Source organism: Berghia stephanieae, chromosome 12, assembly GCF_034508935.2.
Source record: "Berghia stephanieae isolate SIO BIC M18660-M18661 chromosome 12, UCSD_Bste_1.3, whole genome shotgun sequence".
In the NCBI taxonomy this organism is placed as follows: domain Eukaryota; kingdom Metazoa; phylum Mollusca; class Gastropoda; order Nudibranchia; family Aeolidiidae; genus Berghia; species Berghia stephanieae.
The window spans coordinates 13,289,116-13,301,615 of record NC_088371.1 but is presented as its reverse complement, the minus strand read 5'-3'; the positions used below and the strand labels follow the sequence as shown (position 1 = coordinate 13,301,615).

The window sequence follows — 12,500 nt, the reverse complement described above, 5'->3', positions numbered from 1 at the left end:
GAAATCGTTTTGAGAAGGTTTGTCGCAAATTTTAATAAGTGATAGTGGGAAACGGAATTAAAGCTTCAATATAATCAACGATGGCCGATAATGTGAATTCTTTTGGTTGCCCCCTTCATCAATAAAACACGATGAATGAGAGATGAGACAATGACGTTGTTATGCTGAATCAATGCCATTGTCTCATCTCACATAATTGTTTCGTTGCTGGCCAAAGAAGGATTGACGTCTGAATTTTTGAATTTCTCCATAGAAGAGTTTATACTAGTTAATGATCCAAACGTTCAATTGGTGGAAATCCTTGATAGATATAAAACATTTGATTTTGTCTATTTTAACGTGTCATATGATTTTTGAAAGAAGAATGAAAATGAGATATTGTAGTGATTGTACCAATAGCTCTTATCTTCGTGTGTATCTGCTCATTCAGTTTTTCCTCGTTGGCTCAGCTTTTGTTCGCGGAGAACTGAAATTAACGTCATGGAGCCTTATTGGAGGCATTTCAGGAGCCCTGAGAATGAAAACAATCGGAAACTCAACTTGGATTTCGAGGTCCCGTTTGGCGTGTGTTCAGAAATGTCTGTCCAAATATTCCGGATGTAACAGCGTCCGTTTTGACCCAGAATTCCAAATCTGTACTCCAGGATACGGTGTCGTTAGAACCGTTTCCACGTTGCCTGATACTGTGTCAGGCTCATTTTACGCCAGGACAATCTGTGACGAGAAAATAGGGTTCTCGCTGGTGATCAAAAATGGTGTTGCTGTCTGTATCTATGTGGGACATGGTCAATATGATTATCCCTTTGTTAAGAACAGATGCACAAATGTCAACAGTGTAGTTTATATGCCAAGGAGTATTACAAAGTTTGTCGTGTTCAAAGAAAAATTGTCTGGTTCAACTTGGGTTGGGTTAGAGAGAATCAACGACAAATTCTACTGGGCGGATGGTGAGCTGTTTGAGGCAACAAGTGTCTGGTGGTATGCGGTCTGGAAAACTGGTCAACCAAACAATTTTAATGGAAGTGAATCATGCACTAGTGCTGATTATCCCAATGGGTTATTTCATGAAGTCAAATGCAACACGGCTCACAAGATTATGTGTGAAATAATACTTTAGTCAAAAATAGTCAAATCGGTTGTCAAGACAAGAATTTATTTATCACCATATCTTACCTTATCTGTTTTTATATGTTTTTAAGGGTTTTACGGCGCTTGTAACACTTTAAGGTCATGTCAGCGGCAGGTATATTATCTGACCAGTTCATTGACAATCCAAGAAAATGTAAATGTTGCCTACCTTTCCTATACTAAAATACAATTCTCTTGTCACTGACATTGCATTTGATATGTTTGAAATAGCAGTTGTAAAACTATCGTTGATAAATAGTGGTCTTGATTCAAATGTGACCCCTAGTCTCAAAACGGTATTATGCCGGGATGGACCAGACGCTAAAAAGTCAAATTAGAGTTAAACTGGTCAAAAATATGGAATGTTGGTATTCTGCACATAAAAAAAGGATATTCCTTCTCTATAAAGTATATAAACTCAACTTAAGCATGATGTTTCTGGCTACAAATTCCATTCTAAGCATCTTAATCATCCCGACTTAATACCGTTTTGAGACGAGGGGCCACAAATGTTAAGAAAAGCTACCATCCAGTTTTTATTTTGCCATCTTTATCAAAATCCTTGAAATGTCTTCTTGTTCATCTTAATGTAAATAATGTGTGACCCACCGTCCCAAAACGGTATTATGTCGGGATGTACCGAGATCCTAAAAGTGAATGTAAAATTGAAATGATAAATTTAGAAACTAGGGAGCAGGCACCGGCGTAGGATAAGAATCTAAACAGATGTGTATAAACGGTGCCGGGCAGAGCAAGAAAGAAAAATACATGAAAAAAAAAACAATAATAAAAAATAAATTCCCTTTATTCATCCCCAGGGGGAAATTTGTCTTTAGGGTCTATTCAAAGGGAAGACTGGAATAACCCAAGCGTCAGCCGCTGAGCAGCGCCGCAACGTGAGCTAGGACGAGGTGACTTGCTCAAGGCCACACAGCGCAGCGGCCGGTGATTGAACTCGGTACCTTTCGGGTACGAAGCAAAGACCGTACCACTGAGCCACGCTGCCCCTTACCGGTCAGATGTGTTACCATTACACCACAGAGAACCCAGATAGTTGGGATAATTTTAATGGGAGCGATCTATATGTTCATGTTTTCGTCCAGCCGAGTCATCAATCACATGGTTCGTTGATGTCCAACGATTGGATATCTATTTCTAAACAAATGTAAACACGCTGCTTTCATAAATTTTTCACTATGTGGGTCATTTTGAGCACACTTTGCAATGTGACCAATGACCTCGTGCACATGGAAATGTTATATCGATCATGCCCATTCCTATATTCTTTACAAGGTAAGCGTTATACGCTGTGAACCATCGCTTGCATCGCACAACACAAACATTGAATCCGAGAGGGTGAGGAGGAAGACATTTGAGTTGCTCCATTTTTAATTGTGGGATAGAGTGGCTCTGGGACTGACGCTTGGGTTATTCCAGTCTTCCCTTGGAATGGACCCTAAAGAAAAAATAAATTCCCCTTAGGGAAGAATAAAGGGAATTTATTTAATCTTTTTTTTATTTATTAATATTTTTTGAAAATATAAAATTGAGAAAGTAGAGAGTTGGCACGATTTATACACACTTGTTCAGATCTTTAATTGAAATGATAAAAAATACCAACTTTGATTTGTATTGCAATTTGATAAAGTATATTAATTCTCCACCATATTGAGTGGAAATAAACACCAAGCTTCATATTTGCGGCTGCTATTACAATTTCCAGCATCTCGTTCATCCGACATTATAACGTTTTGAGACTGCGGGTCACATATGTGTGCCTCTCTTCAATTTGCCTGAAAATAATACACAGTTCTGGAGCGGCAATTTTGAATGTCGGCACGGATATTTTATTATAAATTTGATCAAATGTGACCCCTCGTCTCAAAACGGTATTATGTCGGGATGGACCAGATGCTAAAAAGTCAAATTATAGTTAATCTGCTCAAAAATATGTAACGTTGGTATTTAGCACAGTAAAATATGATATTCCTTCTCTTTTATAAAGCATATAAACTTAAGCATGATATTTCTGGATACAAATTCCAGTTTCAGCATCTTAGTCATGCCGACTTAATACCGCTTTATTACGAGGGGTCACAAATTCGATTTCTTGTAAGGCCCCAAAAGCACTGGACCAATCGTCACCAAATCTTGCATGGTGTTTACAATTGACATGAAAATGATTTGCGGGTATTTTGAGATTGACTTGACATCATAATGATTTTTATCGAAAATAAAATTTGATTTGTTTCATCAAATCCCATCGAAAAGAGACGCCACAATTTTGTTACCTGAGTGTGTGTCAACCGTGTGGTTAGCGAGTATGACAATAAGGTGGGAGTACTTGCATTGAACGGACAGCTATGCTTGAACTAAATATTCTTGATGAGGTATGTTTATGGTCTTCATTAGATTTGTCGGCAGCCTTTGACACCATTGATCGCAAACTATTATGACATTGTCTAAATTTACCATTTTGCATAGCAGAAACGCCTTTTTGTTGTTTGAGTCATATCCAAAAGAGAAGAAACAATCTGTTTATATAGATAGTATGCAGATGACGTCACTCAGGCCTTTGTTATTGTTTTTGCCATCCGCGTTTGTGATTTGTTCTCACTAAACTGTATTAACCAGACTATAAAAGTTCATGGTTACACAGAGTTTGTGTGTTGGTCCGTTATACTTCCGGATGGCAATGTTGTGAACTCCTTGGCCAAGCGCATTCTATCTATATAGTTCGAAGATGACGTCACTCAGGTCTTTGTTATTGTTTTTTGCCATCCGCGTTTATGAGTAATGCTCACTGAACTGTATTAACCTGACTATAAACGTTCATGGATACACACAGTTGTGTGTATTGGTCCGTTATACTTCCAGATGGCAATGTTATGAGCTTCTTAGCCAAGCGCATACTATCTACAGGAAAACTACTATGTCAAGTAACCTTGAATTGGATTTAGTAGTCTGATGTCACGCCGCCCGGCAAAGGGCGGCCATCTTGGTTCTAAACAAAGAAAATCATTACTTTTTATTCTTCATGCTGGCTAGAACTTTTCATATGCCTTATCATCAGAATGTGTAAAAGTCAAAACATGATCAAACTTATGTTTTTCCCCCTCTGGATACGTTTTTATGCTCGCCGGAGAAATATTTCATACGGGCGTCCGCCATTGTTCCGATAGTTTAGAGCCAGTGTTACTAAATTATCATGCGTCATTAGGAAGGAAGTGACGTTACGACTGTTGAAGAGTATTTGTACACCACAGGTATTGACTAGGTCCATGTGTGTTTACTTTGTACCTATTGGTGCTGTGCGTTTAGAATAAACTCACAACATCCGCCAGTCGGATAGAACGTGCCAACAAAGAAAATGATGTGCAACCTTGATCGTTAATAGTCTTATTGATATAAGTTAGTGACAACTACTCATAAAAATGGCTGGATAAATCAATATCAAAGAGCTGTATTGCTGTTAACTACGGACCCTTTGTAAAGCGCTTTGAGCTCGTTTAGTGGACAATGCCCTGTATAAAAGCTAAAGTTCTTATATGTCCGTTTTTTTTCTGTTTTAAAAAAATCTTGCTTATTTGTTTCTTTTTATAAATCTCGCGAGAACTTTCTTTGTTAACCATATGTTGTTTTAATTGGTTATTTTTAGGTCACTCTGTTTTGTATACCAACTTATTTTAGTTAAATTATGCGCAATGATTAATCATTACAGTTTAATCTATTTTGTTGTTATTAATGATTAAATAATGGAAGACCAAGATCAAACAGTTCAAGTAGAAGATCACCAAAAGGACTATAGATAGTATGCGCTTGGCTAAGAAGCTCATAACATTGCCATCCGGAAGTATAACGGACCAACACACAAAACTGTGTGTATCCATGAACGTTTATAGTCGGGTTAATGCAGTTCATTGAGCATTACTCATGAACGCGGATGGCAAAAAGCAATAACAAAGACCAGAGTGACGTCATCTTCATTCTATCTATAGATAGCTCGACCCTGACATTATTATAGATTGTTTATTTCTCATTTTGTAATTATAAACAAACTGCCGTACATTTTCAAACCACGTTTGTGAGCAATCGTCTCAGTAAACAATATTATGTATGTTGGTATTATTATTATTATTATTATTATTATTATTATTATTATTATTATTATTATTATTATTATTATTATTATTATTAGTATATCATCATCATCATCATCAACATCATCATCATCATCATCATCATCATCATCATCATCATCATCATTATTATTAATAATAATAGTATTATTATTATTATTATCATTATTGTTATTATTATTATTATTATTATTATTATTATTATTATTATTATTATTATTATTATTATTATTATTATTATTATTATTATTATTATATTATTATTATTATTATTATTATTATTATTATTATTATTATTATTATTATTATTATTATTATTATTGTTAGCCTTGCTTTATTATTGATTTTACTTAATTTGATTTGTAAATTGGAAACATTATCAGATTAATGTACGAGTTATATTGGCAATTGCTTAAAAATAAACCCTTGCATTGAAACTGAATTGTATCTGATGGGGAATACTGAATTGAAGGATTGATTTATAAAATATGAGTGAAAATAGATGCCTTTATTGAAAAACAAGTTTCTCTGTTCTTTCACAACGAGATAAAACAAGTTTCTCGGTTCTTACACAACAAGATAAAACAAGTTTCTCTGTTCTTACACAACGAGATAAAACAAGTTTCTCTGTTCTAAGACATCGAGAGAATACAAGTTTCTCTGTTCTTACACATCGAGAGAAAACAAGTTTCTCTGTTCTTACACATCGAGAGAAAACAAGTTTCTCTGTTCTTACACATCGAGAGAAAACAAGTTTCTCTGTTCTTACACATCGAGAGAAAACACGTTTCTCTGTTCTTACAGATCGAGATAAAACACGTTTCTCTGTTCTGACACATCGAGAGAAGCGTGCAAAACTATCGTATCTTAAAAACACCATTTCTCAGGGGAAGAAAAAAGGAAAGAAAAACTATTTCAAGTCCATTGTAATCCATGGATACGCTAACATTTAATAATCGTATTATAAAACCGAAGGTAAACGATGGTGGCATTTTTGAGACGATATCTGGTTAGGTTTTGGGGCTATTAAAGTTGCGATCATTTTTTCGGATGATTTTTTTATCGTTTATTTTCTTTTCTATTTGCTTTGTCTCGTACTTTTTCATATTCAGCTTTTTAGATTTGACCCAAAAGTTAAACGGCGTTTTGTCAGTATAGAGTAGATGTAGTTTGTGCGGCTATGTGGTCTAGTGGTAAGACACTCACCTTCGGATCGGACGATCCCGGGTTCGAGTTTCATAATTAATTGAGTCCCAGGAAAAGACTCTTTACTCACATTCTCCCACTGTACCCAGGTCACCTAATGGGCGGCATGTCTCGTCTAACATGTTGATAATTGTAAAGCGCTTTGAGCATGTTTAGTAAATATAGTGCGCTATATAAAAGCTCAAGTGTTTTGGGGGTATTTTGTTTTCAGATTTAGGTCGAGCATTGAGCGTTTACGGAGTAAAACAATTCAGGGTTGATCTCACCACGAACAGATGTCAACACTCCGATCTCTGAACAAACAAGAAAACAAAACAACACATTAAAATAAATTTGACCAGAAATCTCGTTCTTCACATAATCGATTACAATAATTTTCGTCTTATCCAAAAACTCTCACACCTGCGACTGTTTAGAAAAATTCCAGGTTTGAGAGTATTTGACATGATGCGAACCATTTTAATCGATCGATATTTGAAGGACGAGTTTTCTGGCCAAAATTTTAAATATATGTTGTTATTTTTTTCGGAGGACATCAGATAAACAATAGATCCAAAGCATGTTCACGCCTTTTCAATGTGTATGAAACTCTATAAATTAATGATATGTTTTGACAATTTACGAGGGAAATTAATGACTTAATTATTATCAAAGGGGAAAACATTATTGTTTATGTATAACAATGTGACGATACTTGAAAAACAACCTGTTGTGAATGAAAGTTATTGTATTCAAGTATCGTAACTTGTATCGCCCATCTAGTGTAGTATCGTTCACAACTAGCGTCTGTTCTACTGGCTACCTTGTTGGGAATCATTCTGTATCCAACTGTCATCCTGTACACATGCGTCTTATGTTATGCTGTTTAATTAAAGTTCTTTTACTGTATCAATTTGGTTTGTTGATTCTTGGAATAATACGTCGTATCAAATAGTGATCTAAGAACACAACACAATCATATACATGATACAACAGTCATGATAATTTAAAAGATAATTGAGCTTTTTTGAGCTTTTATATAGGACAATATCCACTCAAATTGCTCAAAGCGCTTTACAAGTGGTCCCTGGCCAACAGCAACATTTATCATTTAGGACGGGACATGACGCCTGTTTGGCGATGTCACAATTTTTCGGACAAAGACAACGCTGTTAACGACCAGGTACTCATTTTACACCTGAGTACGGTGAGAGAATGTGAGTAAAGAGCCTTCTCCAAGGACTCAACTATGCGCCGAGCGAGGCTCGAACCCAGCACCTTCCTATCCGAAAGCGAGTGTCATACCACTAAACCACATAGCCGCATAAGTAATGACCAAGGTGCATATATTTGCAGGTCTGATAAGCGAATGCATTTATGGGCCTGATTTAACATTGTTGTAATAAATAATTTTTTGGGATCTGTTCGAGATTATTCCCATAACAAAAATTAGGAGACCGTAACAATTTGGGTTATCAGACCTGCAAATATATACACATCGTCATAAACCAATACTTTTTACATATTTTTTTTTCTCGGAAATAATTAAATCCAGGTTGTCGCAAGGGGGTCCCAATAACTCAGTTGGTAGAGCACTCGCTTCACACGCAAAGGGATCAGGTCCGATCCCGGGTGCAGTCGTTGTCTTTGTCCGAAAAATTGTAATATCGCCTAACAGGCGTCATGTCCCGTCCTACGTGTTAGATGTTGATGTTGACCAGGGACCCCTTGTAAAACGCTTTGAGCACATTTAGTGGATATTGCGCTATATAAAGCTCAAAGCTCAGTCGAGATTTTTTTTCTGACCCCTCCCCCTCTTATCCACCCAGCAGGGATTGGGTAGCTGGGTCTCTTAGATCTGGCGGAAAGTACTTAGCGATAGATCAGCGTCCTATCCAAAGGGTAACAAACAATTGCTATTGTCCGTTTCACGCAATAGAAACCGGGATAAACCGTAGCCGTAACGTCAAAAGACCAGTCCTTTTGGGTCTCAGCGTAGCCATCGTAAACATTTAGCTGACACTAGAACCCTATAGGACGGACATTTTGTGTAGCGTCTAGTGAGTTGTTGTTATTAGAGCTCAAGAAAACAAGTTATTTCATTAGTTGAACTATTGAATACAACTCACGATTTGTTTTCTTTTGTGGCAAAAGACTGGCATTTTGGCGTCATTTTTTTGCTCAGTGTCAGGCTATAACTTTACAATGGCTACGGTCTCAGTGTCAGGCTATAACTTTATGATGACCAAGGTCTCAGTGCAGTGTCAGGCTATAACTTTACAATGGCTACGTCAGGCTATAACTTTACAATGGCTACGGTCTCAGTGTCGGGCTATAACTTTACGATGGCTACGGTCTCAGTGTCAGGCTATAACTTAACGATGGCCACGATCTCAGTGTCAGGCTATAACTTAACGATGGCTAAGGTCTCAGTGTCAGATTATAACTTAACGATGGCTACGGTCTCATTGTCAGGCAATAACTTAACGAGGGCTACGGATAAACTCCGTCCGGCTCCATGGATCAAATGGCTCTGAAGGAAATAGTCATGATATCCATTATATATAGATAGTATGCAGATGACGTCATTCAGGCCTTTGTTATTGTTTTTGCCATCCGCGTTTGTGAGTTGTTCTCACTAAACTGTATTAACCAGACTATAAAAGTTCATGGTTACACAGAGTTTGTGTGTTGGTCCGTTATACTTCCGGATGGCAATGTTGTGAACTCCTTGGCCAAGCGCATTCTATCTATAGATTGAAGAATAGAATAGAATGAAGTCGGGTCTTTGTTATTGTTTTTTTTGCCATCCACGTTTATGACTAATTCTAACTTAATTGTATTAACCAGACTATAAGAATTCATGTTTACACCTTGGTGAAGAAGCTCACAACATTGCCATCCGAAAATATAACGGAGCAGCACACAATCTATGTTTAACCTTGAACTTTTATAGTCTGGTTAAAACAGTTAAGTGATAATTACTCATACACATGGATGGCAAACAATAACAAAGACCTGAATGACGTCAACTTCATTCTATCTCTATATAAAAGGGTTCCATTCCAAAATGTTATAAATATCAAATTTCCTTATTTAAAACAAAACAATTATCTCCCTTTACCCATTGAATTATGGCGCATTTCAACTGTAAAAACTTATTTTTTTCCAAACCGTTATCGATTCCCTTTGATTTAAGTAGAATAAATGTCACTTTAAAAGTCTAAAACTGAATATAAAACAAGATACATTGTCTACAAAATTAAATGTATTCCTCTCTTCAAATGCTGGTAACCGTATGAACGGAAACAATTTGAATAGCTTCAGCTCAATTTATTAAAAAATTAATACAGTACTCTAACACACAAGCTGCTGTGGTGAATAGAAAGTTTTAAACAAAAAGTTAAAAGAATAAATGTTTAATAAAGAAAAAAAAGAGCAAAATGCTTCACGCGACAAGCTCTGGGCTGAAAACCATTATTCAGCAAATAACTATTATCATGATTATTATTATTATTTATTATTATTATTATTATGATTATTATTATTATTATTATTATTATTATTATTATTATTATTATTATTATTATTATTATTATTATTATTATTATTATTATTATTATTATGTCAATCACATGATTTGATGCTGTCCAACAATTGAATATTTCTAACAAATGTAAACACGCTGCTTTGTTTACAAAGTTATAAACATACCCGTGTGTCAAGCTGAATCAAGAGACCAATCGTGATGTTAGATATTTAAAAAGCTGTGAACACTCTTCACTAAGTGGGTCACTTTGAGCACATTTTGTAAAGTGACCAATTACCTCGAGCACACGAAGATTTAATATAAATCATGTCAATTAAACATAAGTAATAACACGAACGTGTTAAAACAATTAAACCTTTTTTACAGACGATACATACTATATTACCTGGACATACAACTATTTAAACACATAGATACATTTTGAGATATATGTTGAGTCCTTGGAAAAGACTCTTTACTCACATTCTCTTCCCGTACTCAGGTGTAAAATGAGTACATGACCGGTCGGGGGTTAACAGCGTTGTCTCTGTCCGAAAAAAATGTAATATCGCCTAACAGGGGTCATGTTTCGTTCTACATGTTACGTGTTGCTGTTGGTCAGGGACCCCTTGTAAAGCGCTTTGTGCGATTATGTTATTGACCTGAAGAAACCGGGTTAAACTCCAGCTCAATGTACCTCATGGTTCTGAGGGATTTTCCCTTTCTTTGTCATAAAATAACAAAAATACATAATTATTTTTAATTGCAGACCTTTCCATGAATACATTTCAAATTTTGTTGAAAGCTTCTAAACACTGAAAATCTCTTTGTCTCCAATAGGGCAATAAAAAAGATAACACAGTGAATAACGAACATGTAAAATAAAAATAAAAAATAGAAAAAGAACTGCAATTGAATGAATTCATTTTCAATATCAAACAAAAAAAAAAAACAAAAAAAAAAAGAAAGGAAGAAACAGAAAAATAAAATAAACCAATAACAAATGAACAACAGAAAACATACGCCATGAACTGGATATTTATGTAAAATGATTAAAAGGAATGAAAGGGGATTTAACGTAGGTTATGTGAAATTTTACTGGTGTTGATGACAGCATTGTAGCCATTGTTAACTATTTTAATCACCACTATAGAGAATAGTCATTAAAGTAATTATTTCTCTTATAATTGTTATAAAAAAAATCCACTATTGAGTCCACAAAAAAGTACATAAGAGCAAACTCACCAACCTTGCGTTTTCAATTCCACTCCAGACATAACTCCGCTGCGTCCAGTCCAAAGAGTACAAGGTAAGTATAGTAAAATGAGTGTTTTGAATCTTTAGGTAGTTCTGTTTGGCGTGACATTCTTCTTCTTCTTCTTCTTCTTCTTCTTCTTCTTCTTCTTCTTCTTCTTCTTCTTCTTCTTCTTCTTCTTCTTCTTCTTCTCTCTTCCTTCTCTTCTTCTTCTTCTCTTCTTCTTCTTTTCTTCTTCTTCTTCTTCTTTCTTCTTCTTCTCTTCTTCTTCTTTCTTCTTCTTCTTTCTTCTTCTTCTTCTTCTTCTTCTTCTTCTCTCTTCTTCTTCTTCTTCTTCTTCTTCTCTCTTTTCTTCTTTCTTCTTCTTCTCTTCTTCTTCTTCTTCTTCTTCTCTTTCTTCTTCTTTCTTCTCTTCTTCTTCTTTCTTCTTCTTCTTCTTCTTCTTCTTCTCTTCTTCTTCTTCTTCTTCTTCTTCTTCTTCTTCTCTTCTTCTTCTTCTTCTTCTCTTCTTCTTCTTCTCTTCTTCTTCTTCTTCTTCTTCTTCTTCTTCTCTCTTCTTCTCTTTCTCTTCTCTTCTTCTTCTTCTTCTTCTTCTTCTTCTTCTTCTTCTTCTTCTTCTTCTTCTTCTTCTCTCTCTTCTTCTTCTTCTTCTTCTTCTCTCTTCTTCTTCTTCTTCTTCTTCTCTTCTTCTTCTTCTTCTTCTTCTTCTCTTCTTCTCTTCTTCTCTTCTCTTTTCTTCTTCTTCTCTTCTTCTTCTTCTTCTTTTCTTCTTCTTCCTTCTCTTCTTCTTTCTTCTTTTCTTCTTCTCTTCTTCTCTTCTTCTTTCTTCTTCTTCTTCTTCTTCTTCTTCTTCTTCTTTCTTCTTCTTCTTCTTCTTCTTCTTCTTCTTCTTCTTCTTCTTCTTCTTCTTTCTCTTCTTCTTCTTCTTCTTCTCTTCTTCTTCTTCTTCTTCTTCTTCCTTCTTCTTCTTCTTCTTCTTCTCTTCTTCTTCTTCTTCTTCTTCTTCTTCTTCTCTTCTCTTCTTCTTCTTCTTCTTCTTCTTCTTCTTCTTCTTCTCTCTTCTTCTTCTTCTTCTTCTTCTTCTTCTTTCTCTTTCTTCTTCTTCTTCTTCTTCTCTTCTTCTTCTTCTTCTTCTTCTTCTTCTTCTTCTTCTTCTTCTTTCTTCTTCTTCTTCTTCTTCTTCTTCTTCTTCTTCTTCTTCTTCTTCTTCTTCTTCTTCTTCTTCTTCTTCTTCTTCTTCTTCTTCTTCTTCTCCTCCTCCTTT

The 12,500-nt window shown here is 35.4% G+C and overlaps 2 protein-coding genes across 2 annotated transcripts in view; both read left to right on the top strand.

Moving 5' to 3' along the window:
• LOC144957850 (uncharacterized) overlaps window positions 1–1,298 on the top strand; it is a 1,374-nt gene extending 76 nt beyond the window's left edge. Inside the window, exon 1 of the mRNA XM_078889320.1 lies at window positions 1–1,298. This exon is cut by the window's left edge and continues 76 nt beyond it. Coding sequence (XP_078745446.1) covers window positions 272–1,117 — 846 coding nt within the window. The 5' untranslated portion in view covers window positions 1–271 and the 3' untranslated portion in view covers window positions 1,118–1,298.
• A 9,877-nt stretch (window positions 1,299–11,175) lies between these two features.
• Window positions 11,176–12,500, top strand: part of LOC144957851 (uncharacterized) — a 4,966-nt gene continuing 3,641 nt past the window's right edge. The window contains exon 1 of the mRNA XM_078889321.1: window positions 11,176–11,290. The gene's annotated coding sequence lies outside the window, so the exon portion shown is untranslated. The remainder of the gene's footprint in view (window positions 11,291–12,500) is intronic.